The sequence below is a fragment of the Cervus canadensis genome, chromosome 2, assembly GCF_019320065.1.
Source record: "Cervus canadensis isolate Bull #8, Minnesota chromosome 2, ASM1932006v1, whole genome shotgun sequence".
In the NCBI taxonomy this organism is placed as follows: Eukaryota; Metazoa; Chordata; class Mammalia; order Artiodactyla; family Cervidae; genus Cervus; species Cervus canadensis.
In genome coordinates, this window is record NC_057387.1 from 54,474,507 (window position 1) to 54,498,665 (window position 24,159).

At 38.6% G+C, this 24,159-nt stretch overlaps 1 protein-coding gene across 2 annotated transcripts in view; it reads right to left on the reverse strand.

Moving 5' to 3' along the window:
• CLCA2 (chloride channel accessory 2) overlaps window positions 1-24,159 on the reverse strand; it is a 39,903-nt gene that overhangs the window by 3,831 nt on the left and 11,913 nt on the right. The window contains exons 7-14 of one of the 2 annotated variants that reach the window (XM_043460775.1): window positions 21,467-21,697; window positions 20,220-20,397; window positions 19,288-19,394; window positions 14,314-14,538; window positions 11,644-11,914; window positions 8,758-8,928; window positions 5,157-5,390; window positions 3,190-3,247 (exon numbers count right to left, since the gene is read on the reverse strand). In XM_043460775.1, the coding sequence (XP_043316710.1) occupies window positions 3,201-3,247; window positions 5,157-5,390; window positions 8,758-8,928; window positions 11,644-11,914; window positions 14,314-14,538; window positions 19,288-19,394; window positions 20,220-20,397; window positions 21,467-21,697 (1,464 nt within the window). In that variant the 3' untranslated portion in view covers window positions 3,190-3,200. The remainder of the gene's footprint in view (window positions 1-3,189; window positions 3,248-5,156; window positions 5,391-8,757; window positions 8,929-11,643; window positions 11,915-14,313; window positions 14,539-19,287; window positions 19,395-20,219; window positions 20,398-21,466; window positions 21,698-24,159) is intronic. The other variant, XM_043460774.1, reaches the window with a different exon arrangement.

Genomic DNA, 24,159 nt, shown 5'->3' on the forward strand with positions numbered 1-24,159 from the left:
GATTCAACAGTGAACAGAATTCAACAAAGAACAATTTTATCCTCAGGAATAAAAACAACAGGACATTCTGAGTTTTAATCAAAAAAATAAAAATATCCTAGTGATATCCATGTTTTGAGCATTTTCTAAATCTATAATAACTTTTAATAATGAGACTATTTCTATTTCTGAGTTGTAGTTAGAGTAAAGTACCCTTAGAGAAGGCTGGCAAACCAAAAATCACCTTCATATTCAAATTTATCAATCAGCCAATTTTCTCTGGGTGAACCCACTTGAATTGCTTCCTGCTGTGGATCAAATACAATTGTATAGATAGGAATGAGAAGCTAGGCTGACCATCGGATCTACACTCACAATGGAACATGTTCATTTTTCCTATGCCCTTTGTTCTCTATGGAGAAAGCCCTCCCCATGGGGCTGTGCCAGAATCTTCTCCTAAATAATGAAACAAGTAATATTCCATAAGCCTTTGCATTTACATAGATTTTCCACATACCTAGCTCTCCCTGTGTGAAGTTGATCATCCCATTTTAAAATAAAAAAGACTGGGACTCAGAAGGTTAAATGTCATGCCTATAGTCAAGTTAGGAGGCTATAGTATGGGAAATGAACTCATTTCTTCTAATTCCAAGCGCCATGTACTTTCAACAATGAGCAGCTATTAAAAATGATTCAGGACAACTGTGTAACTACAAAGACTCAAAACTAATTCAGCTCATACATTCATGAAAGGTTTCTTTCTGTTTACAACAGTTGTTGCCTCCCTGTGAGAAAGAAAATGGGCTGGTTCTGTATCTTTGACCTCTCAGGTATATCTCTAGTTTTGGCCTCTACCTCTACATTCCCAGTATATTTCAGCCTATGAAAGCAGCTCTCAAGGCCATGAGCAAGACACTTAACCTCTCAGGAACATTCCCTTGCATTTAAAACAAGGGGTCAGACTAGTTTATCTTTAAGATCCTTTCAGGCTCCAAAATGTTATAACTGCTGATATTTACTGAGCATTTAGTACGGACCAGACACTGTTTTGGGCTTCCCAGGTGGCACTAGTGGTGAAGAACCTGTCTGCCAAAGCAGGAGACACATGAGACACAGATTCAATCCCTGGGTCGGGAAGATCCTCTGGAGGAGGGCATGGCAACCAACTCCAGTATTATTGCCTGGATAATCCCATGGATAGAGGAGCCTGGCAAGCTACAGTCCATGTGGTCGCAAACAGCTGAACACGACTGAAGCAACTTAGCACGCGCGCGCACACACACACACGCACACACACACACACATACACACACACACGCACACACACACATACACATGCGCACACACACATACGCACGCACACATACACATGCACGCACACAAACACACACACATACACACACGCACACACACATACACATGCACACACGCACACATACACACACACACACACACACACATACACACACACACACACTGTTTTAATCCCTCTTTGTGCCTTTTCTCATTCAGTTCTCTCAACTAAGATGGGTACTCTTACTATCTGCTTTTTCAGACTAGAAACCAGAAGTTTAGAGAAATCAAGTAACTTGCCTAAGGCTACGCAGATAAAAGGTGGTCCATCTGATTCCAGAGCTCAATACCTTCTGCTAGGCTACACTGTCTCCTATTTCCTATTTCCTAATAAGCTACTCTTCCAGTTACCAAGGTTTACACTTTCATTAGCATCTTTGCCAATAAATTTTTAGTACATGGAAAATCAAAAACCTGACCCAATCTTCAGGGAGTTTACTCTTTGTCAGTGGGTACAGTTCCCACTTCCTCTCTTCATTTGAAATCCAAACCATCCCTTGAGGATTATTTTATGTTTCTCCTACATTGAGCCTTCTTCCATCCAAGAAACATAACTGAGGTTTGGGGGAAGTGGGAAAAACTATTGTCACTGAAAAGCTTTTCAGAAGCAGCAATTTTTCAACAATTTATAAATATATTCAATGACAGTTGTATAAGAACACAATGAAAAGATGTCAGAAAAAACAGTTTGAAAGTCAGGCTGTTAGACACATGGAAGCTACTCAGTACGAGGAAGGAGGTGCAAGTTTGGTGCTTTTGTGATCTGTCACTACTCCAAAGGCTCTGCTCAGGCCTCTGGCACTAGAATCTGGCCTTTGATCTGCTTCCACCCACTCTACATCCTTTTAATACCTTTAACTCCCAAAGTCTGAATTGTACAAATGGCACTGTGTAATACATAAAATGGTTTTTTGACTATTTTATGTCTTTTCTCTCTTAACATAGGATTATAAGTTCTTGGAGTGTAATACCATCTTAAATTACTTTTACATAATGTTTAGCACTGTTTACACGCTTTGCTGATAGCTCAGCTGGTAAAGAATCCACCTGCAATGCAGGAGACCCTGGTTCAATTCCTGGGTCAGGAAGATCTGCTGGAGAAGGGATAAGCTACCCACTCCAGTATTCTTGGGCTTTCCCTGTGGCTCAGCTGGTAAAGAATCCGCCTGCAATGCGGGAGACCTGGGTTCGTTCCCTGGTTGAGCAGATCCCCTGGAGAAGAAAAAGGCCACCCACTCCAGTATTCTGGCCTAGAGAATTCCATGGACTATATAGTCCATGGGGTTGCAAAGAGTTGGACATGGCTGAACAACTTTCACTTTCACTTAGCACTGTACTGGGCACTTAATATTGCTTAGGTGGTGCTAGTGGTAAAGAACCCATCTGCCAATGCAGGAGACATAAAAGATGCAGGTTCAGTCCTTAGGTTGGGAAGATCCCCTGGAGAAGGGCCGGATAACCCACTCCAGTATTCTTGCCCATGGACAGAGAATCCCATGGACAGAGGAGCCTGGCGGGCTACAGTCTATGGGGTTGCAAAGAATTGAACATATTGAAGCGACTTAGCACACAGTAAATAATAAAAACTCAGTTTTAACAGTTATTAACCCAAACTTTTAATGAAGAGTTAAGGAAATAACCCATTTCCATAATACTTTGTCCACATATATTCCCAAACATAATAATGATCTGGTAATATTTTGTTCATTTCATATACTTTGTCATCTTTTTACAGTATATTGTATATGGTAAAGAGTTGGTACTGTATATACAGTGATATATATAAGTTGTTCATTTATTGCTAATAAGGTTTTTAAGAATAGTGAAATTTTTCATAATGTAATGCCAGAGACATACCCTGATTGTTTTTAACTCTGGTGATAGAGGTGAATATCACACCTTTCTAGACAACAATCTGTGAAAAAAAGAGGGGATGAAAGCACATGTTTATGAGTTAAGTAGGCACCTACTTGCTAGTTGGTATACTCATGGCTAATTGGTCAATTTTGCCATTGCTGGGTCATCAAGTCAGTTATGACTGAGTGATCTCAGCAAGTTAATACACATCTAACCACTCCCTACCTCCCGATCTTTTGTGATTTGAGATTTCACACTGTAACAAGCTTGATATGCTTTAATCATCCTGCTCTAGTCATCCTCCCCATCCTGCAGGCCCATTTATGTGAGTGTGTGAAATCCTCTCTCCCTTTCTAAAGCCCTTTGTAATATCAGTTCTAAAGTCCCATTCAGTTGTATTTCTTCTTTTCAAGCCATCCAAAACCACTGATACTGTACACCCATTTTCTTTGTACTCTTAATTCAGCGTATAGTTGAAACCCCTGAGAACTGGGAACACAGTCACCAGTAGGCTGAGCTTGTCTCTTTTCACACTACTGTGCTTCTCAGGCAGTGAGGAAAGAGGAAAAATTCTAGACGGCAGGCACCACACTTACTTTTACATAAAGATGGGAGTGAGTGTGGGTGGCTCCTTACTTCAAATAAGAAGCTAGAGAACTCTAGAAACATAAATCAAGAGTCCAGGAAATTTCCTGGGCCCACTTTCTCCTCCATTTTGTATCATATATGCCACCTTAGTTCATATTTATAATACTTTGTGAAATAGATAGTCTTAGTTCTATTTTTCACATATGCAACTGAGGCTAATAGAGTTTAAGCAAACTGCCAAAGATCCAACAGCTGGACTTATAGTCACAGTGGGGACTACTTTTTGGCTTTAATCTTAAGTTACAGCTGTTTCCATTATACAAGTGATAGACCCATCCCACAGTTTCAATCAATTCATATCTCCAAACTTTAAATTGGGAGAGTCCTTAAATTAGAATGTAAAATATTTCTCTTCCTTCTTCTTAAGCAAGAAGAGATACATTGTGATAACAGATTTTTCAAGACAAAAGTACAATATTGACTTTCTCAGCAGTGCAGAATTATTTGTAATTAAGACGCTTTCTGGAGAGAGTAGTAGAGAATTATAAGCCAAAAAAAAAAGATCAAATTTGAAAGCAAGACTGGAAGAGGCCTAAGGTGGCCACTGTTATTCACTGATATTGACAAATTAGCTTTCAAGAGAGAAGGTTGGTTCCTACAGAAATCTCAATCAGAGGCTTTAGGAAATCAACCATTTCATGTGTAACCAATGATAATCATGTTCTGGTAATGGCAAATATGTTGGAACATTTATTCTTTCATAGAATTTAGTCTGTTGAGTTGCTATCAAGAAATGAGGTAGATGGAAGCCTGGAGGCTGGCATAAAAGCATTAGAAAAGAGAGGGTAGAAGAAGGAACTCATCATGTCCAAGCAAGGGTTAGAAAGCCTCATTGGAGAACAGGCCCCAGCCTCCCTAACAAAAAATGATGACCAGAAGTAGGAGAGGACAGTGTGCCAAGTACTTCATGACTTACAGGAATTATTCCCTTAAACTTGAATTGTAAATCCTTGAATTTACAATTTACCATTCAATCTTCAGAAGACTAATCACCTCCAGTATTTAAAAGTCATGCTCGTCATGTAAAACCCATATCTTTTGACTAGATCACTGTTACATGTGATATTCATGTTTCCAACAGAGGTTTCCATATTAGTGTCAGTAAGTCTACCAGGGCCTCTTCAATCCTGGGGGAGCTGATACATTCTCTTCCTGTGCTCCAGGATACATGGCCTTATCAGCAACTCAAAACTTTTCATGACAACCCTCACAACTTTGTCAGCTGTAAATCCCCAAAGCTATTTTTAGCCAACTGACCCCTGACAGTTATTGGAAATGCCACTTTACAGAAAAACAGACAATGAAAGCAAGAAACCTACCCTGGCCCTGGTCTAAGTCTTCTCCAGGTGCTGTCCAAGATAAAACCACCTCTTCTTCCTCTTTTACAGCTTCCAGGTCAATAATTTTGCATGGTGGGAACACATCAGGATGTGGGTCAGCTGGAACGCCCAGCACAGAAAAGGAGCCCCCTGAGCTTATTCGGCTAAAGCCCCACTTTTGCTCCTCCTCACTCCTGCCCACCGATTTTCTTGGGGCATTCATCTGAATATTACCTGTGACATCAAAGAAAAAAATAGCCAAAACAACAAATTACAATCTCCTGGATAGCTTGTTTTTATAGATTTTTGACAAGTCCTTATTTCCTTTGCTACATCTTTAGAATAAGTTTGTTTATTCAACAGTTCTTTTATTCATTCAACCATTCATTCATTCAATAAGTATTTTGAGGGCATATGCTGTGCCAGCAATCATAGACAAAACAGTATCCCTCACAGAATTTATAAGTCCTGTTTATAAACACACGTTATAATTGTGGCAAATGTTGAAAGAAAAAAAAAGGAAGGGTGCTATGCATGCCAATACAGGAGACGCAGGTTCCATCCCTGAGTCTGTAAGATGTCCTGGAGAAGGAAATGGCAATGTACTCCAATATTCCTGCCTGGGAAATCCCATGGACAGAGGAGCCTGGTGGGCTACAGTCCATGGGGTCATAAAGAATTAGACAGGACTTAGCAACTAAGCAGCAACCAATAACTCAAAGTGGAATCAAGGAAGTAACATTTAAAGATTTCCTATAGGATGAGTAGGAGTCAGGGAGGTAAAGAGTGGAGGTTAAGAACATTCCAGGCAGAGAGAGCAAGCTGAGTAAAAAATCCTGAGGTATGGAAGAGCTTTGCACATTAGAAACATTTAAATCTAGGAGGAAGATAGTTTGAGATGAGCGAGGAGAGGGAAGTTCAGGCAGGACCTTGTGGGCCACTGTGACAGTTTTATAGTTTAATCTTACATGCTGCGGGGAAGCAAGGCAGTGATATGGTCACTTTGCTCTCTGACAGGTCACTCTGGCTGCTCTCAGCGGAGAATGGACTAGCAGAGCGAGCAGTGAGGCCGCTGCAACAGTCCAGATAGGAGGAGATGGTAGCTTGGGCTGGTGACAGTGGTGGAGAGGAGGCAAGTAGGCATTTTGAGACGCATTTTGGAGATAGAAATCAGCAAAATCTGGTTATGCATTTGAATATGAAATGGTAAAGGAGAGAAAGTTGGTGAACAAAAAGAATAGCTCCCACCTTCCTAAAACGAGCAAATGGAAAGACTAACAGGCTAAGAGGAGAAGACAAATTTAAGTGTCAAGGTTTGTGGTCCCTGTAAAACATCTAATTGATGATGTCAAGGAGCCAGTTAGACATAGATTATAAGCTCAAAGAAAAAGTTTTAGCTACATTTAATACTTTTGAACCTCCAAATTTGGAAATTATCAGCATAAAGATGTTATTAAAGCCATGTAGGTTAATGCTATTACCCAGTAAGAATTTCAGCTGTAAAGACAAATAGCATTTGCTGAGTGCTTGCTATATGTCAGGCACTTTTAAAAGTACCTTCCATGTATCAACTATTTAACTTTTTCAGCAATGCTATGAGGAGAGCACAATTGCCCCCATGTTTATAGATGATGAAGCTAAGCATACAGAGTCTAAGTGACTTGCCCAAAGTCACACAACTAGTAAATGGAGGAGCTAGATTTCAAACTCAGGCAGTGTGGCTCCAGATAGAAGAGTGAGAAGGTTAACACTAAGCTCTGATAATTGCTAACACTTAGAGGCTTGGTAGAAAAAGAGGAGGGGAAAAAGAGCCTAAGAATAAAAATTCCAGAGAATAAGAGGTAATTCAGAGAGTGTGGTATCATAGAAACCAGGAAATGACAAAAGAGAAATCAATCAGCTGTGTTAAGTAAAATGAGGACTGAAATGTGTCCTTTGGACTTAACAGCAGGTAGTCATTGGTAACTAGAACCAGAGCAATTCCAGTGGCGTCATGGTCATGTGGCTGGAAGTCTGCTTGCAGTGAGCTGAATAGTAAACTGGGGACAAGAAGGTATAGACAGATTTAATTTCAAGGAACTAGATGACAGAGAGTAAAGAGGTGGACAGTAGCTTAAGGGGGATCAACAAAATTTCTTTTTAATATTCTTGAATGCTGTTCAGAGGGATCAGTAGTGTGGGGACATGCAAGGGAGAGCTCTCAAGCTCTGAAAGAGCAGGCTGGGTGGAATCTACAGCAGATTCAGCAGAGGCCCTGGGGAGGAGAGGAAGGGAGTAGTTGCTGCAGATTCGGAGATTCGGTTGTGTGGAAACAGAGCAGTTGCCATTTTGTGCCATATTGTGCACGTTCAGGGTCATCACCTGAAAATGAGCTAACGAATGTTATGTGAGCTAGGCATGCTTAGAGAAATTTAAATTTTTCTTTCTGTGCTATCAAGGGCCTATATGAAGTACATAGGGAAAAGCAGAGTTGAATACGACTTTTCTATTCTCAGTGTACTATAGATATTGATATTTGAATCCTTTAAATTCATGGCTTTAAAAAAGATACCAGTCTGTAGTCTGCAAGCTCCTTGATAGGAATCAAGTCTTATTGACTTGATATCAATAAGTCCTGGTATCCCAAGTTCCTAGGACTAAGCCTGTCTCTTACTAGGCTTTCAAAAACGTCAATGTATGATATAAAGGAGGAGATATCTATTTTGAAATGAAGTATTATATCTAGATACAAAATCATATCGTGGTAGTAAAGTTGAGTTACCTAGCAAATTGATTTACGTTGGTTTTGAAGTAATCCAAATTATTTTAAATATAGGTGAGAGCAAGTTATATTCTAGCAATGCAAAAAATATCATGAGATGCAAATCCACTGTAACATCTTAATTGTTTTCTACTGAAAAGTACATATAGTAGAAAAATATAGAATCATGCTACTGTATAGTCCAAATGATTGGTTGTAGCTGCTAAAATACATGTAGGTATTCTTAAAGAGTGCTGTTTTGCTAATAAGAATGCTTCCTAACATTTTTTAAGATTATGTTTAAAAACTACAGCATATTTCTGTTTGTTATACTTTAACCACAGCTTCCTACCGGGAACTACTATAATAATGGTGTTTAAAAGAGATGTGTATTCGGCACTTTTATCTTGAAGTAAGGCAGAACATCTTCAGGAAGCCCTCATTTTCCCATAATATCCACACTCATATTTTTTCAGGAACTCATTTCCTGTGTGGATTGTTTGGGCTGTTTGCTTGCTTCTTTAAACTGCTAACAACGTTTTGCCTCTTCCTTTTGCCTAAAGCTCTATAAAGAAATATAGGAGTTGGAACTGAGAAAATTCAATTAATCCCCTTGCCTGGTAGTAATTCTGATAAAACACTCACAAGAAAGAGGTCAAAGTAATCTGTGGGAATTACCTACTGCCTTCCTGTTATCCACTACCATAAATCACTAAGGACTGAAGAGATAATCAACAAATTATGCACTGACTTGCACGAGTTTTGAAATTCACCTCTCTCTAATACATACACATACACACATTCACTAGAAAGACACACACTAAATAATGTTATTCAAATCACAGTATTTATGATTCTTACCATTTGTTATGTAACCTGGTACGTACATAGCATGACTTCCTGGAATAGAGTGGGCTAGGGTGCTTATGCTGGGAGAACGGTTGACATGCACTTTCAAGCTATATCTACCATTTACAGCAAAGGAGAAAAAATACCTCGAGTAAATTCCATCATTTTTCATAACATCGGCACCTGTTTATATATATATATAAAAAGAAACTCAAGGTCAATACTTATCACAGTTGATTACTAACATTTAATTAAGTCATTAAAATAAGATTTATTCTCCTTATTTTTCCAATTTTTGACCTATGCGGGCATGCTAATATCTACTTTTGACATTATCAGGTGGTTAAAAAATTCCATTGGCTCTATAATTTCTCCTTGTGATTCATTAACCTCTGAAAATTTATTTTCTAAAGGTGAATGAGTTGTACCTGCTTTAGTGCCAGTAAAGCATTTCATCACCTTTAGAGTTCTCATTTCTATCACTGAAAATAGTACTAGGTTTTCACAGAAACCAAATACATTCTTAAGTCAGTTTATAGTCACAGACCCTTTGGAGGTAAAAGTTTTCTGCTCCCAGTGAATAAATATATATATACATAAACACACACTTTCATACAAATTCAAAATGTTTATGAGTACCCTGAAGCCCTGACTCAAAAAAAAAACTTTGGTAGTTGATATAACAATGTGAAATTATTTAATTTCCTCATTAGAGGATACATGGAACTGTTGTTCTCAATTTGAAGAGGCTCACTGACTTGGAGAAGGACAGGCTTTGGGATCTGTCTGCTTCAGGAGAATGTGCCTTATTTCTGGAGGCATTCTGAAAGCTTGCTAGACTTTCTTCCATTTGCATTGCTCCTCAGAGAGCCATTCAATTCCAAACCAAGTATGGGACTGAATGGCAGCAAGGCCTGGACTCCAGGGCAGCCATAGAAGGTGTAGCTGAGGCCGGAGATCACATTCACTGTTCAAGTGCAGATGGCCACATGGGGCAAGCAGCTTGTCTTATTCTAGGGCCAGTTCGGCTCTCACACCACACACCCAAGCCCTGCACTGAAGGGCTCTAGAATCTCAGCTAGAGAGGCAGGGCTGCTTCTTAACATGAGAAAAATGGGAGTATATTTTATTAAAACAAAAACACTAAGCACTTTATCATCATAGTAGTTTTAGAAAATGTTTTTATGTACTGGAAAGGAACCAGATCTGGATATTTATTGTTTTAATTATTTATAAAGGTCTATCTTTGTTGAGAAATGATAAAACCAAATCTCTTCCTGCCATGGTTACCACTGTTACCTCTTTTAATTGCTGAGTCAGAAAGAAATGGGAAAGAACACTGACTTGGATCTCAGGGGACTTTTTTAAGGTCTGGATCTGCCACTTAGTAGCTGATCCCTCTGAGCCTCTGTTTCTCTCCTATAAAATGGGCATAACATCTCACATGGTGATTGTGATGATTACTTGAGAGTATGCATAAGAAAGTACATTTTAAATTATGACATTTTATTAGTATAAATTTTATTATTGTTCATTTTATTAGCTGATAAATACTATTTCCACTATAAAAATAAGTATTAGAAAACTATATGCAAGTGTGTAAATACAGGGGGAAAATAAAAATTTACACTTTGATGTTTAAACAGCCTTTTCATTGTTTCTTTCATCCGTCTTAAATTTTGACATCAAATAAATAAAATGGTTCCAGGGAATAAATATAAAAGCCTATTGAGCATATTGAACATAAGACAGCAGGATCTGTTCTCCAGGCCAGCCCAGGTGTATTTTTGGACTATACACAAAAAGTGAAAGGTGTGGCATCAGAGTCTGAAAAACTGTTTGGCTCCATTCCAGTAGGCAAAACAAGAGGACTTCTCTAGTATTGTCTGAGGTGGACTTGAACTAAAATCCTTTAAATGAACCTCTGCTTCATAAATATCATACAAGATTGCCATGGCAAGATACTAATGAGTTGTCAAACATGAGGCTCTTGAAAAAAATTTACCTTTGAAACAACAAAGGGAAGGAATATGATTTTAATGGTAGATCAAACATTGGGGCTGCCAACATAAACTTCGAGGTCTATTGTAATTCTGAGAATTTAGATTAGGAAAAGAACAGAACAGGAAAGATAAAACAATAAAGGAGTTTGTTTTTAAAAGTTAAGACAAGTTAGTCAGAAAGAGCCCAACTGCTGTTCCTTGCCCAGCTTGATGCTGTGCTATGAGGTATGATGATGAAATTCTTAACTCTATGCAGAATGAGTGCTTTGAGGCAGAGTTTGGTTTTATTTGCTTTGTTTTTCCAGAGATGGAAAAATCTCTACCCTGATTCCACTAGGCTTGCTGGCCTGGTCTTCTTGTGATCAAATAACACATGTAAAAGGCACTGGCTATTTTCTCTCATCATCTGAGCTACTTGACTAAAGAACAGTCTATGACATCTCATGACTCACAAGTTCAAGCATCTCCCTTTTTGGGTTTTCATTTACTATTTAATTGTCTAATCCAATTATTTCAGTGCATAGTAAAACTGGTGAATCCGAGAGGAATGTGGTCATGCCTATTCCCAAGTGACCTTACTGAATGTGCTCAGTGTCACAGGACAGGTGGAAGCCAAGACCTGAATGTCGGGAGACTTCCTCCCTCAGTGCTGCTCACACACAGCCACTCTCAGGAGCCTCAAGGGGACTCGTTTTCCCAAGTTCACTTTTTACTTTTGCTGTGCAGATGGAAACCTGTAGCTACTTGGTATGTCAATGACTATGACAATCTGAGAATCTCATAAGATTAGGTGAGAAAAAATATAAATTTAGAGAATTAAAAAAATAACTTCATATTGATATTACATCAGAACAGCTCTTAAGAACATGAAAAATGACATGGAATTCCTTGTTACCTGCTCCATCATCAAAAAGTTTCAACATAACTGGATCTGCAGTCTCTGGCTCAATTGTAGCAGTTACAGTGGCATTGAGAATGGGATGAAATCCCTTTCTCACAATTGCGTAAATCATCAGAGGATGGGGAAAATGGGTGCTGTCTCTTTCCACAAAGGCTTCCACAGTGGCAGGGGGCATGGCTGAGCGGGAGGCGCGAGAGGTCACTGTCACTTTCAAGGCTTGAGGAGAGTGGTGGGTATTGTTCAGGGTGTAAGTCCACAGCCCAGGCTGCAAAACAAAGACTGTTTGTCAAGAAAAAAACCAACCCTTATTTTAAAGTGCAAGCCTAACCTCCAAGGGTTTATTGTTCTTGTTTTGTTGATACTGCATTTTCTAAAATAATACAAAAGAATTTCAGGAAGAGTAATATTGGTTAAGAGATAACTAAATTCAGTATTTACATGACTTCACTGTACAACCTACTTTCTCTTTAGGGAATTAAACCCTGAATTTGTTCGTGGGGAAGGACACAATTTGATTCACATTTTTAGAGAATAATAATAAGTGTCCACCTTCAAGGTACTTGGCAAACACTAATCTGAGCTCCTTCACCCAAAAGGAGGTTCAGTGTTTTTATTCCTTTTACATAATGGAAAAAATTATAACAAATAAAGTGGACAATTATGATTTATGTGGAAAACCTGGACTAAAAGGCAATAGTATCCTTCCTTCCCTCTACTTCCTTCAATATTCCCAGACCCAGAAATCTCAAGCAACAAAATCCACATGCACTATAAGGGATCAAGAAAAGGAATACTATTGTTAAATAGGTCAGGATTTCAGAATGTCTATGTTGAATTATAGAAATATTGCTGGATACCATTCTCTTTATCTGCCCGGGCTGCCTGAGGGAAACCTGCAAAAGAATATCTAGAAGAAAAAACTTAAACTACAGTGTAGCAGAACTTTGTTTTTTTGATAAAACTGTCCATAAGTATTCCCTTTTTTCTTCATTCCTACTGCTGCTCCTTCTTAAACCCTGGAAGTAGCAGGAGGAACACAGTGGAGCAGGAAGAAGAAGAGAGAACAATGGGTTAAGGTTTGACTGTAAAATTAAGATGCCTGAATGCCCTACCCAGCCTTCTTCATTGGGAAACAATGCTTTACCATTTTACAGTGAAGTCACAATTCAAGCAACAAGATTATCTATCTTTTTTTTTTTTTGGTTTTTGTACTCATAACATTAGTAACAGACACATGGTGGAAACTCCACATGGAAAACTTCTCTGTGGGCATAGCAAGTGTTTTGATACAGGGCACCTAATCCAGACAAAGGGGTCAGGCAAAAGCAGCAAGAAGTAGGTAAAGTGGCCTGGTCTTTGTGCACAGGTGTGAAAAGCACATGATGAGTGTGGAGAAAAGGAAGGGCAGAGCATAAGGTATTTGGGAGAAAGGTTAAGAGATAAGCTTGGGGTCGGGGAGTGGGAGGTACAAATAGTATATAAGAGAGGCTCAGTGACATATTGTGCAAGCTGGAGAATATAGCCAATCTTTTGTAATAACTATAAATGGAAAGTAGCCTTTAAAATTATATTAAAAATTTTAAATTAAAAAATAATTTTAAAAAAGAGATAAGTTTAGGCAGAAGCCAGAAAGTAATAAGCTTGGTATGCAATAATAACCACATGTATTTTATTCTGAGACCATCAAAGAGTTTTGAGTAGGACACAGATTTGATAAGATTTGTGCTTCAGAATGATCACTCTAATAAAGGTGCAGAAAGGAAGGATGCTGGTGCAGAGGCTGGAAGACCTAGCAGAGGCTATCGACAGTCATGTGAAGGGGAGGTGAAGGCCAACAGACCTGAAGAGGGATGGCATTCAAGGCAATGCAAGAGTGGATCTAACGAATTTACCACCCTGCTGACAACCTTTAGTGGTTCCCTTTAACTGTTCCTCTTATTGACTCCTGTATATCCGTCTAACCCCATCACACCCTCCTCTTCTTCTCCTAAATCTCCACTTTCTATGCTATTTTGTATTTCATCCACATCAAACTAGTACTTACAGTTCTATGAAAAGCCATATTATTTTTCTATAAGCCTTTCTATGTGCTGTTTCCTCTGCCCAGAATGTCATTTACACCTCTGGCTCCTTAGTCCTCCATATTTCCATTTCGATGTCTTCACTTTCAGGAAGCATTCTCCTTCCCCTACTGCCTGCACATGCCTTTTTGTGTTCTGAGTACCCTGTTCTTATTCCTATTATGGCATTTTATTTTAAAGCACCTAGAACAAGACCCTGCACATAGGAGGTGTTCCAAAACATATACTGCATGTGTTTATATTATAAATTCTAAGTAGAGGGTTTTTTTTTGAAGTGTAAGGATAAGTATTCTATATAGACTTTGTAAAGAAGGAAGTAAGCAAAAACTTATTTGCACTATGTAAATGCTAATTTTCACTGTTGAAGTGAGAGAAGGCTTTGGTATCCATTTTAAAGTTTTGAACATACCTTAGTCGTTCCTTTTAAATTTTGAACATTCACAAAACTCCCTCATAAATTTAAAGTAGAATTTTGGTATATCAGAATTGGTTTCTTTTACACAATGCATTTAGTTCTGTGATTCATTCGAAAGTCATGTGCTTGACTAAACGTTGTCACTATGAACAAGCTTACAACACCTACCTTAGCTGTTCCTGGAATCCAGAGGCGAGCAGTCCGAAAAGCCAGATTGGTGATAAAATCGTCCATGCTGTATTTTCTTCCATTAGGATCAAATAACACAACCTCAGGGGGACCACTGGTCTGCCATGTAACTAGGAAGGTGGTGTCATTGCCCACACTGTCATCCACAGTAACAGTGTTTTTCAGCTGATGCTGAGGTTTAACATTTTCACCTGTACTTTCAAGCTGTTCAAAAGAATATATAAGTGACAGTTTCCAGCATATGCATAATCATTCCATATTTTCCTTATTTTTATGACAAAACTGAATTGGCAGAAATAAAAACCATTTCACTCTAACATGTCCTAAGTATATAAATTATTTTTCATGCAAAAATATTTGCTTCAGCAAAGTATTATAAGTACAGTAGATATAAAATATTTTTGTAGCTAGTACACGTCACTTCATTAATTTTTATCAAGAGATTTTAGGTGTTCTCATATTTGCCTCTTATCCAAATCAACATTAGCTTCAGAGTAGCAGTTAAAACCAGCTTCTTTTTACTTCATTTTGTGAATATGCTCTAATTAATTTGTATATAATCTGTCCAGATACCATTATGTATTTTGATAAGATATCAGACATGGGTTTCAGCTGGGTTTTGTACATTAAAAAAAAATCATTTAGTCATGATTTAAGCTGTATGCACTTAAACTATGTGTGCAATTGTGACTTGTGTGTGTGTGTAACATATGTAAACCACATACAGATGACATGCACTGTACTAAATGCTTTGCATATATTATCTTACACAATCCTTATGAAAGTCCTCTGTCATCGTTGTTGTTCAGTCGCTCAGTCCTGTCCAACTCTTTGCAGCTATGTGGACTGCAGAACATCAGGCTTCCCTGTCCTTCACCATCTCCCGGAGCAAACTCATGTCCACTGAGTCAGTGGTGCCATCCAGCCATCTTGTCCTCTGTCCTCCCCTTCTCTTCCTGCATTCAATCTTTCCCAGCATCAGAGTCTTCTCCAATGAGGTGGCTCTTCATATTAGGTGGCCAAAGTATTGGAGCTTCACCTTCAGCATCAGTCTTTCAGTGAATATTCGGGTTGATTTCCTTTAGGACTAACTGGTTTGATCTCCTTGCTGTCCAAGGACTCACAAGAGTCTTCTCCAACACCACAATTCAAAAACATCAGTTCTTCAAGACTCAGCCTTCTTTATGAACCAACACTCACATCCATACATGACTACTGGAAAAACCAGAGCTTTGACTAGACAGATCTTTGTTAGCAAAGTAATGTCTCTGCTTTTTAATATGCTTTCTAGGTTTGTCATAGCTTTTCTTCCAAGGACCAAGCATCTTTTAATTTCATGGCTGCAGTCACCATCTGCAGTGATTTTGGAGCCCAAGAAAATAAAGTCTCTCACTGTTTCCATTGTTTCCCCATCTATTTCCCATGAAGTGATGGGACCAGATGCCATGATCCTAGTTTTCTGAATGTTGAGTTTTAAGCCAGCCTTTTCACTCTCCTCTTTCACCTTCATCAAGGCTCTTTACTTTCTCTTCGTTTTCACCATAAGGGTGGTGTCATTTGCATATCTGGGGTTATTGATATTTCTCCCTGAAACCTTGATTCCAGCTTGTGCTTCATCCAGCCCAGCATTTCGCCTGATGTACTCTTCATGTAAGTTAAATAAACAGGGTGGCAATATACAGACTCGACATACTCCTTTCCCAATGTGAAAACAGCCTGTTGTTCCATGTCCAGTTCTAACTGTTGCTTCCTGACCTGCATACAGATTTCTCAGGAGGCAGGTTAGGTGGTCTGGTATTCTGATCTCTTAATGAATTTTCCAGTTTGTTGTGATCCACACAGTCAAAGACTTTAACGTAGTCAATAAAGCAGAAGTAGATGTTTTTCTGGAACACTATGTGGTTTTTTTTTTTTTTTCTTTCTTTCGTTGATCCAACGGATGTTGGCAATTTGATCTCAGATTCCTCTGCCTTTTCTAAATCCAGCTTAAACATCTGGAACTTCTTGGTTCACATACTGTTGAAGCCTAGGTTGGAGAATTTTGAGCATTACTTTGCTAGCATATGAAATGAGTGCAATTGTGTGGTAGTTTGAACATTCTTTGGCATTGCCTTTCTTTGGGATTTGAATGAAAACTGACTGACCTTTTACAGTCCTGTGGCCACTGCTGAGTTTTCCATATTTTCTGGCATATTGCACACAGCACTTTCACAGCATCACCTTTTATGATTTGAAATAGCTTAGCAGGAATTTCATCACGTCCAATAGCTTTGTTCATAATGATGCTTCCTAAGGTCCACTTGACTTCACATTCCAGGATGTCTGGCTCTAGGTGAGTGATTACACCATCATGGTTATCTGAGTCATTAAGATCTTTTTTGTATAGTTCTTCTGTGTATTGTTGCCACCTCTTCTTAATATCTTCTGCTTCTGTTAGGTCCATACCTCTTCAGACAACCATTTTGCCTTTTTGCATTTCTTTTTCTTGGGGATGGTTTTGATCACCGCCTCCTGTACAATGTCCCGAAACTCCATCCTTAGTTTTTCAGGCACTCTGTCTATCAGATCTAGTCCCTTAAATCTATTTCTCACTTCCACTGTATAATTGTAAGGGATATGACTTAGGTCATACCTGAATGGTCTAGGTGTTTTCCCTACTTTCTTCAACTAAGTCTGAATTTGGCAATAAGGAGTTCATGATCTGAGCCACAGTCAGCTCCCGGTATTGTTTTGCTGACTGTATAGAGCTTCTCCATCTTTGGCTGCAAAGAATATAATCAATCTGATTTCAGTGTTGACCATCTGGTGATGTCTATGTGTAGAGTTGTCTCTTGCGTTGTTGGAAGAGGGTGTTTGCTATAAGCAGTGCGTTCTCTTGGCAAAAGTCTATTAGCCTTTGCCCTGATTCATTTTTTACTCCAAGGCTGAACTTGCCAGTTACTCCAGGTATCTCTTGACTTCCTACTTTTCCCTTCCAGTCCCCTATGATGAAAAGGACATCTCTTTTTGCTGTTAGTTCTATAAGGTCTTGTAGGTCCTCATAGAACAGTTCAACTTCAGTTACTTAGGCATTAGTGTTTGGGCATAGACTTGAATTACTGTGATTGTGAATAGTTTGCCTTGGAAATGAACAGAAATCATTCTACCATTTTTGAGATTGCATCCAAGTGCTGCATTTTGGACTCTTTTGTTGACTTTGAGGACTACTCCATTTTTCCTAAGGGATTCTTGCCCACAGTAGTAGATAAAATGGTCAGTGGAGTTAAATTCACCCATTCTGGTCTGTTTTAGTTCACTTATCACTAAAATGTCAATGTTCACTCTTACCATATCCTGTTTGACCACTTCCAATTTACCTTTATTCATGGACTTAACATTCCAGGGTCATATGCAATATTGCTCTTTACAGCATTGGACTCTACTTCCATCTCCAGTCACATCCACAGCTGGGAGTTGTTTCCACTTTGGCTCAGCATCTTCATTCCTTCTGGAGCTATTTCTCTGCGCTTCTCCAGTAGCACATTGGGCACCTACTGACTTGAGGATTTCATCTTTCAGTGTCCTATCTTTTTGCCTTTTCATACTATTAATGGGGTTCTCAAGGCAAGAATGCTTAAGTGGTTTGCCATTCCCTTCTCCAATGGACCACGTTTTGTCAGAACTCTCCATCATGACCCATCTGTCTTGGGTGGCCCTACATGGATGGCTTATAGTTTTATTGAGTTAGACAGGCTGTGGTCCATGTTTGGTTAGTTTTCTGTGATTGTGGTTTTCATTCTGTCTGCCCTCTGATGGAGGAGGAGAAGAGGCTTATCCTGAAAAAATCTTCCTACCTTTGATTTTCCTGAAAAAATCTTTCTACCTTTGATTTTCTCTTTAATAATATGAAATTTTTTTAAATGTTTAAAAAAGTAAATGAAAAAATTTAACAAAATATTGTTCATGTGTTCATATTGTTCACATTGTTCTCAGAGGGCATTACAAAGCCCTCTGAGATGAGTGCTGTGGTCACTCACATTTCACAGATGAAATCATTAAGACTTAGGGAAGGAAGCTGTCACACAGCAAGGAGGTGAAATGGGCTAGAGCCCAGGTTAGCTGACACCAGATCCTTTTCATTTAATTGCTGTGCATTCACAAAGGATACAAATCTGTACATAACTTTGAAAAATTGCATTTATTAAATAAATACATTAGCAACACTGTAAAGTTGCTCAAACTTGTAAAGAACATAAAATTTTATTGGTGGATAACAGCAAAGACATTGTGGGTTATTTGTCCGAACCAATTTCACAAGTGTCCCTGGTTGCTGACTACTGTGCCAAACACATTCTCTGCCACGCTCTGTACTGTTCAAGGGGATTAGATATAGTTTCTGCCCATAGTCTAATGGGGTTAATGACGTGCAAAGAATGGGGGAGAGGTGGCCAAGTCTGGAAACTAATTTGAGTTATAGGAACTATGTTTTGTTAATTTTTTTGTTTTACTTTCTTGAACATTTGTTTTTCTTTCATATTATTAAAGAGAAAATCAAAGGTAGAAAGACTATTCAGGAGAGCAAATTGTACTCTAATCTAACATATAAATTGGCATTTAAAATTCATCTTTTTCCAAGTCTAATGACAGAATTGTGATCATTGCTTTTACTGTGTACACATAATCTTCATGTTAAATGTTTTCTTAGAACACTTACTGACTTCATTGCTCCCATCAAGCCATTAACTTGGGAGGTTCACTCACCATCTGTGAGATGACTCGTAGGTCTGAGATGTATAGACATCAGATAAAGATGGAACCTGGATCTAGTGATGTCAAGAAACTCATTAAAAGCCTTCTTTTAATTTAACAAGGACTGTTACATATTCAAATAAGGTTAATGAGGCAGCACAATTCATCTATTTTTCTTGCTCCTCTTTCACTCATCTGTAAATAAAATACTGAGGAAATTCTGACCTGAATATGTTGCTGAAAAATGTCTCCGGTTCCAGAGGAAATTCTACTGAAAGCATCAATCATGCTATTGGAATTGGATTTATCTGGAACAAAGAACTTTAAACCTCCTGAAATACATGAGTGGGATTAAAATGTATTAAAATGTAAAGTAATACAAAAGATAAAATGATAGGCTTTTCCTAACAAACTTCCTTTGCTTAAGAGGGTGAGTTTGGGGAAAACAGGAGCTGTGCTTGGCTTGCTATACAAGACATCCTATACAATCACGTGGTGAGTAGATGGCCAAGGCAGGTGTCTTTGTGCTATTCATGGCTGTAATTATAGGGTCTCGAGCTTTATCCAGTATGCAATAAAAACTCAATAAATATTTATTGAATTCAATAAATATTTAATGAAGGCAATTCCCAGATAATCTAGGTTAATTGCTACCTATTTATATAGCTATATGTTTACATTTACATTCTGAAAACATTATTTTCAAACATAATTCAATAAAACCTAATTTTCAAGTTAGCGTACTTATTTTTTATAGAATATAAGGAATATAAGATAAAATTATCTTATGCCTCAATTAAAACAAAAAGATATACGTTTAATACTGCGTGTGATCTTATCATAGAAGTTAGTGCATTTAAACATACTTTTAGCTCCGTGATTACACATACTCAGGTTGGTTTAACAAAGAAGTAGTAATAATATTTTCATTAGATGTATATAACTGGCACTTCATAAGGAAAGTACAAAAAAGTCAGCAAATTTTTTGACAGAATTTAGCACTGAATTGTTGTGTTTTTTTCTAAGAAAACTGTTTATATTTTTTTCCTTCAATTAAGCCCTGTATTTTGTTCACATTATATGCGTTTCATGGCTGTTCTTTGAATATTCAAGTTGAAAGCAAAGTCTCTAGAATATGTTCCCAGGAATTTACTTACCTGTAAGACGTGACAGTTCCTCCAGGTTTTTGACCGTGGATGAACCCAGGGCAATGGTATGGATAGTTGAACCACTGCTGAGAGCAGTGAGGAAGCAGTTGGTGATATGGTCATCATCTCCACTAGTCACTAATATCATCACAGAGCCAGAGGCTTTTCCATTCAGTTTTTCAACCACCTGAACACAGGGTATCAGTCATTTAGGAGGAGATGTAATTCAGATTGCCTTACTAAGCAGAAGAATTCACTTTCATTGCAAATTCCCCATAAGTGGGGCTTCTTCCTCTTCCAGGTCCTCTATAGCTCCCTGCACTCTACATGTGTGCTCAGTACTTACTTCACCCCATCAGAGCACCTGTCACCCTACACACCATTGTCAGCTTACTCATGGACAGGGCTTCTTCCTGTTCAAATCACTATGGGATGCCCTCGTTTAGAACAGTGTCCATCATAGAGGATATGGGAGAACATTATAGTGTGAGATCCTTGCTTCTGAGATCCAATAAGTGGCCAATAAAAGGACCTAGAGCAGTAGCTATACATTAGAATCAGATGAGAACTTAAAAATTTTTAATGGTCTGATCACACCCAAAATAAATTAAAACAGAATCTCTCAGAGTGAGACAAAGATAACAGAAGTTTTGCATCCCCAGGTGATTTTGATGGGCAGCCAAGGTTGAGAAACACTTACCTATGAGCAGTAACAACTGCAACTTTGTTCTGCTTGCTACTAGATGTTTAACAAATGGTTGTATCCTCAGTGTCAAATCCAAACTTATGCTGATTTAGATGAACTCCGTTATTCTTGAAACATACCTCTGGCTTTAACTGATATTCATATGCTTAAGTTCTAGTATGACTGTAGGCAGGAGCCAGACATGCTGATTTTGTTTGGAAAATCCAAGGTTAACAATGGCCACAGTCCCAGAATGGATAGGGACAGTGTTAGAAATTATTCAGATGATCCTGATGTCCCAACCTTGACCATTGTATTCATTTATTTACTCATTGCTTCAACAAACATTTCTGAAGCAACTATTTACTGTTATATGCCTTTTACTAGGTGCAGGGGATTCAGCGATGAGAAAGTTGTGGTTCCTGATCTTAAAGTTAATCCATTATTATTTTCCTATATTTGACATTGTGATGACATTGTAACAGATTTCCCCAAATCAGAAGCAACCTCAGATATGAAGTGAGAGAAAGGAAAGTGATGGTGATCCGAGGCTTAGGGTGCTCTACTGTACCTCAAATCCCTTCTTCAGCCCTGAGCAAACACTGATTTCTGCTTCAGCTGACGCAGTGACAGGCAGATGTGAAACTAGCAACTTTCGGTCATCATCATTGTTAATTTGGTGTAGCTGGGCTCTGATCTCCCCTTTGCTATGAAAACTGGCAATGCCCACAAAGGTATGAATTTCAACAATCTGCATCAAGTAAAATTCTGCTGCTTGTTGCAGTTGAAGGAGTCTGTCAGCCTATGTTTCAAAAAGGAAAAACGAAAGATAATAACATTTGGTTGGTAGACAAAAGTATGACTTAGTAATTCAATTAGCAAATATCTCTGCCAATTTTTTAGAGATATCAGATTGTGATTTTTTGAGTTGTAAAGATTGATATGATGCTAGAATACTGTTTGATATTGCAGGCTCAAAAATGAACACTTCTCGGGGAGGGTGGTGTGATTTGGAACTCTGCCCCCAAGATGCTGTTCATACTTTACCATTCCCTAAGAACAGATATAGCCACTGTTTCTCTCCTATCCGAATTCAAAGGTCTGTAGAACCAATAGAGACTTGGTTTGTAATTTCTTCTTTGAAAATTCATCCTGAGTAAGAGGAAACAGTGCAAAGACCTTACGGTAGAGAGGAACAGCGGTCAGGTATCTATCCTAGCACTACCCTCTGTTACCATGTTTATCTTAGACTGGGTATCCCATCTGTAAATTGGAGGAATAATATTCTTTCTTACTTATTAAAATAGAATTACCGTGAGGATCAACTGAGATATGTATATGACAATAGTTACACCTTGAAATACTAAGTATAAAGTAATACTAATATGACTGACTGCGGTTGGGCAGGCGACACTAGTGATAAATTCATTAGGCCACTTGTCTTGGAGGCTGCAGGAGCCACAAGCTGAGCTTCAGTGACTGCCTGTCCAGTTATGATTCTGGTCTCTGTCTCCAAACTACGTATCTCCCGTAACATCTGGACCTGCTTTTCACACTGCTTAGGAAATAGCACCAGTTTAACATCCCATAGGGGTTTCAAAATGTACTCACGTTGAATTCATTGCCCTCCTTCCCAAATATTGTTTCTTTCAATATTGAGAGGTAAACTGGCAGAGTAGATAAAACAAGGACTCTGAATATGCCTTCAACTTTTACTAATAGTGTGACCATAGAGAAATTACTTATCCTTTTTAGCTGCAGTTTTCTTATCTGCAAAATGGATACATAGTAAGCATTTAGTAAATAGTAGCTATCCCTAATATCATAGTCATGACCTCTACTCCTAATTAGTGAAGCCAGAAACGTGAAGCTCTCTTTCATTACTCTTGTGTTGCCAGCCTTCATATCTGAGTGGGTAGCCATTCCTTTCTCCAGGGGATCTTCCCAGCTCAGGGATCAAACCCAGATTTCCAAAACAACTGATCCAGAAAATGCAAGAGGATAAACTCTTCCTTAAAGTATTCAATACTATAATAAAATAACAGTTGCCACTTATAAACCAAAACCTTCATATCAATTATCTCATTATCCTCTCAACAATCCTGTGAAGTAGTTAGTAGTGCTCTGGTAAATGCTAAAAAATGGCTTTCTGGTGAAAAGAGAGAGGGGGAAATTCTGGGCTTGTGGCAGTTTCTGTGGGGTAAAATATTCCCACTGTGACTGGTTTAAGTTGTCAGCCCGATGTCACTGAGTCCACAGTTGGAAAGAGATATGTAGGAGCAGACATAGAGATAGGATAGACCAGAAAGAACCTCAAGAGCCTACATCTGGGATTAGCAGACATCTTCTATAAACGATCTGATAGTAAACGTTTTAGGCTGGGCGGGACATATATTCCCTTCAGCAACTACTCAACTCTGCTATTTTAGTGCTAAAGCAGCCATGGATAATATGTAAACAGATAAGTGTTGCTGTCATCCAATAAAATTTTACTATGGATGCTAAAATTTGAATTTCATATAATTTTCATGTGTCTACCTAATAAACCCATTCTTAATTTGCAGGCAATGCAAAGCGGTAAAAATAGTAGAAAAATAATTAGGAAGTAATGAATTTTGAGCATTTATTAATGCTTATTTCAATATTTTATTTAATTATAAGTCTACATAGTTTAATTTTTAATAATGGCTGCCTTTACAACTTGCAGATTTCCTAAAAATTTAACAGTTGACTCCTGTGAGTCACCAGGAACTGGCTCTGTCCCAACAATGAAATAGGTATTGTTGTCTCTGTTTTACCAGAAGAGAAAACTGAGCTTCCAGAGAGGTAATTTGCTCTTGATTCCACAGACAGTAAGTGAAGGAGCCGGGACTCAAGGCTCAGCTACCTGATTCCAGAGACAAACCTCTGACGGGCTTCCCTGACAGCTCAGCTGGTGAAGAATCTGCCTGCAATGCAGGAGACCCCAGTTTGATTCCTCGGTCGGGAAGATCTACTGGAGAAGGGATAGGCTACCCATTCCAGTATTCTTGGGCTTCCCTTGTGGCTCAGCTGGTAAAGAGTCTGCCTGCAATGTGGGAACGCTGGGTTCGATCCCTGGGTTGGGAAGATGTCCTGAGGAAGGGAAACGCTATGCACTCCAGTATTCTGGCCTGGAGAATTCCATGGACTGTATAGTCCATGGGGCCGCAGAGTTGGACACGACTGAGCGACTTTCACTTTCAAATCTCTAATACTGCCTAGGAATTATGGAGCTTTGGAGAG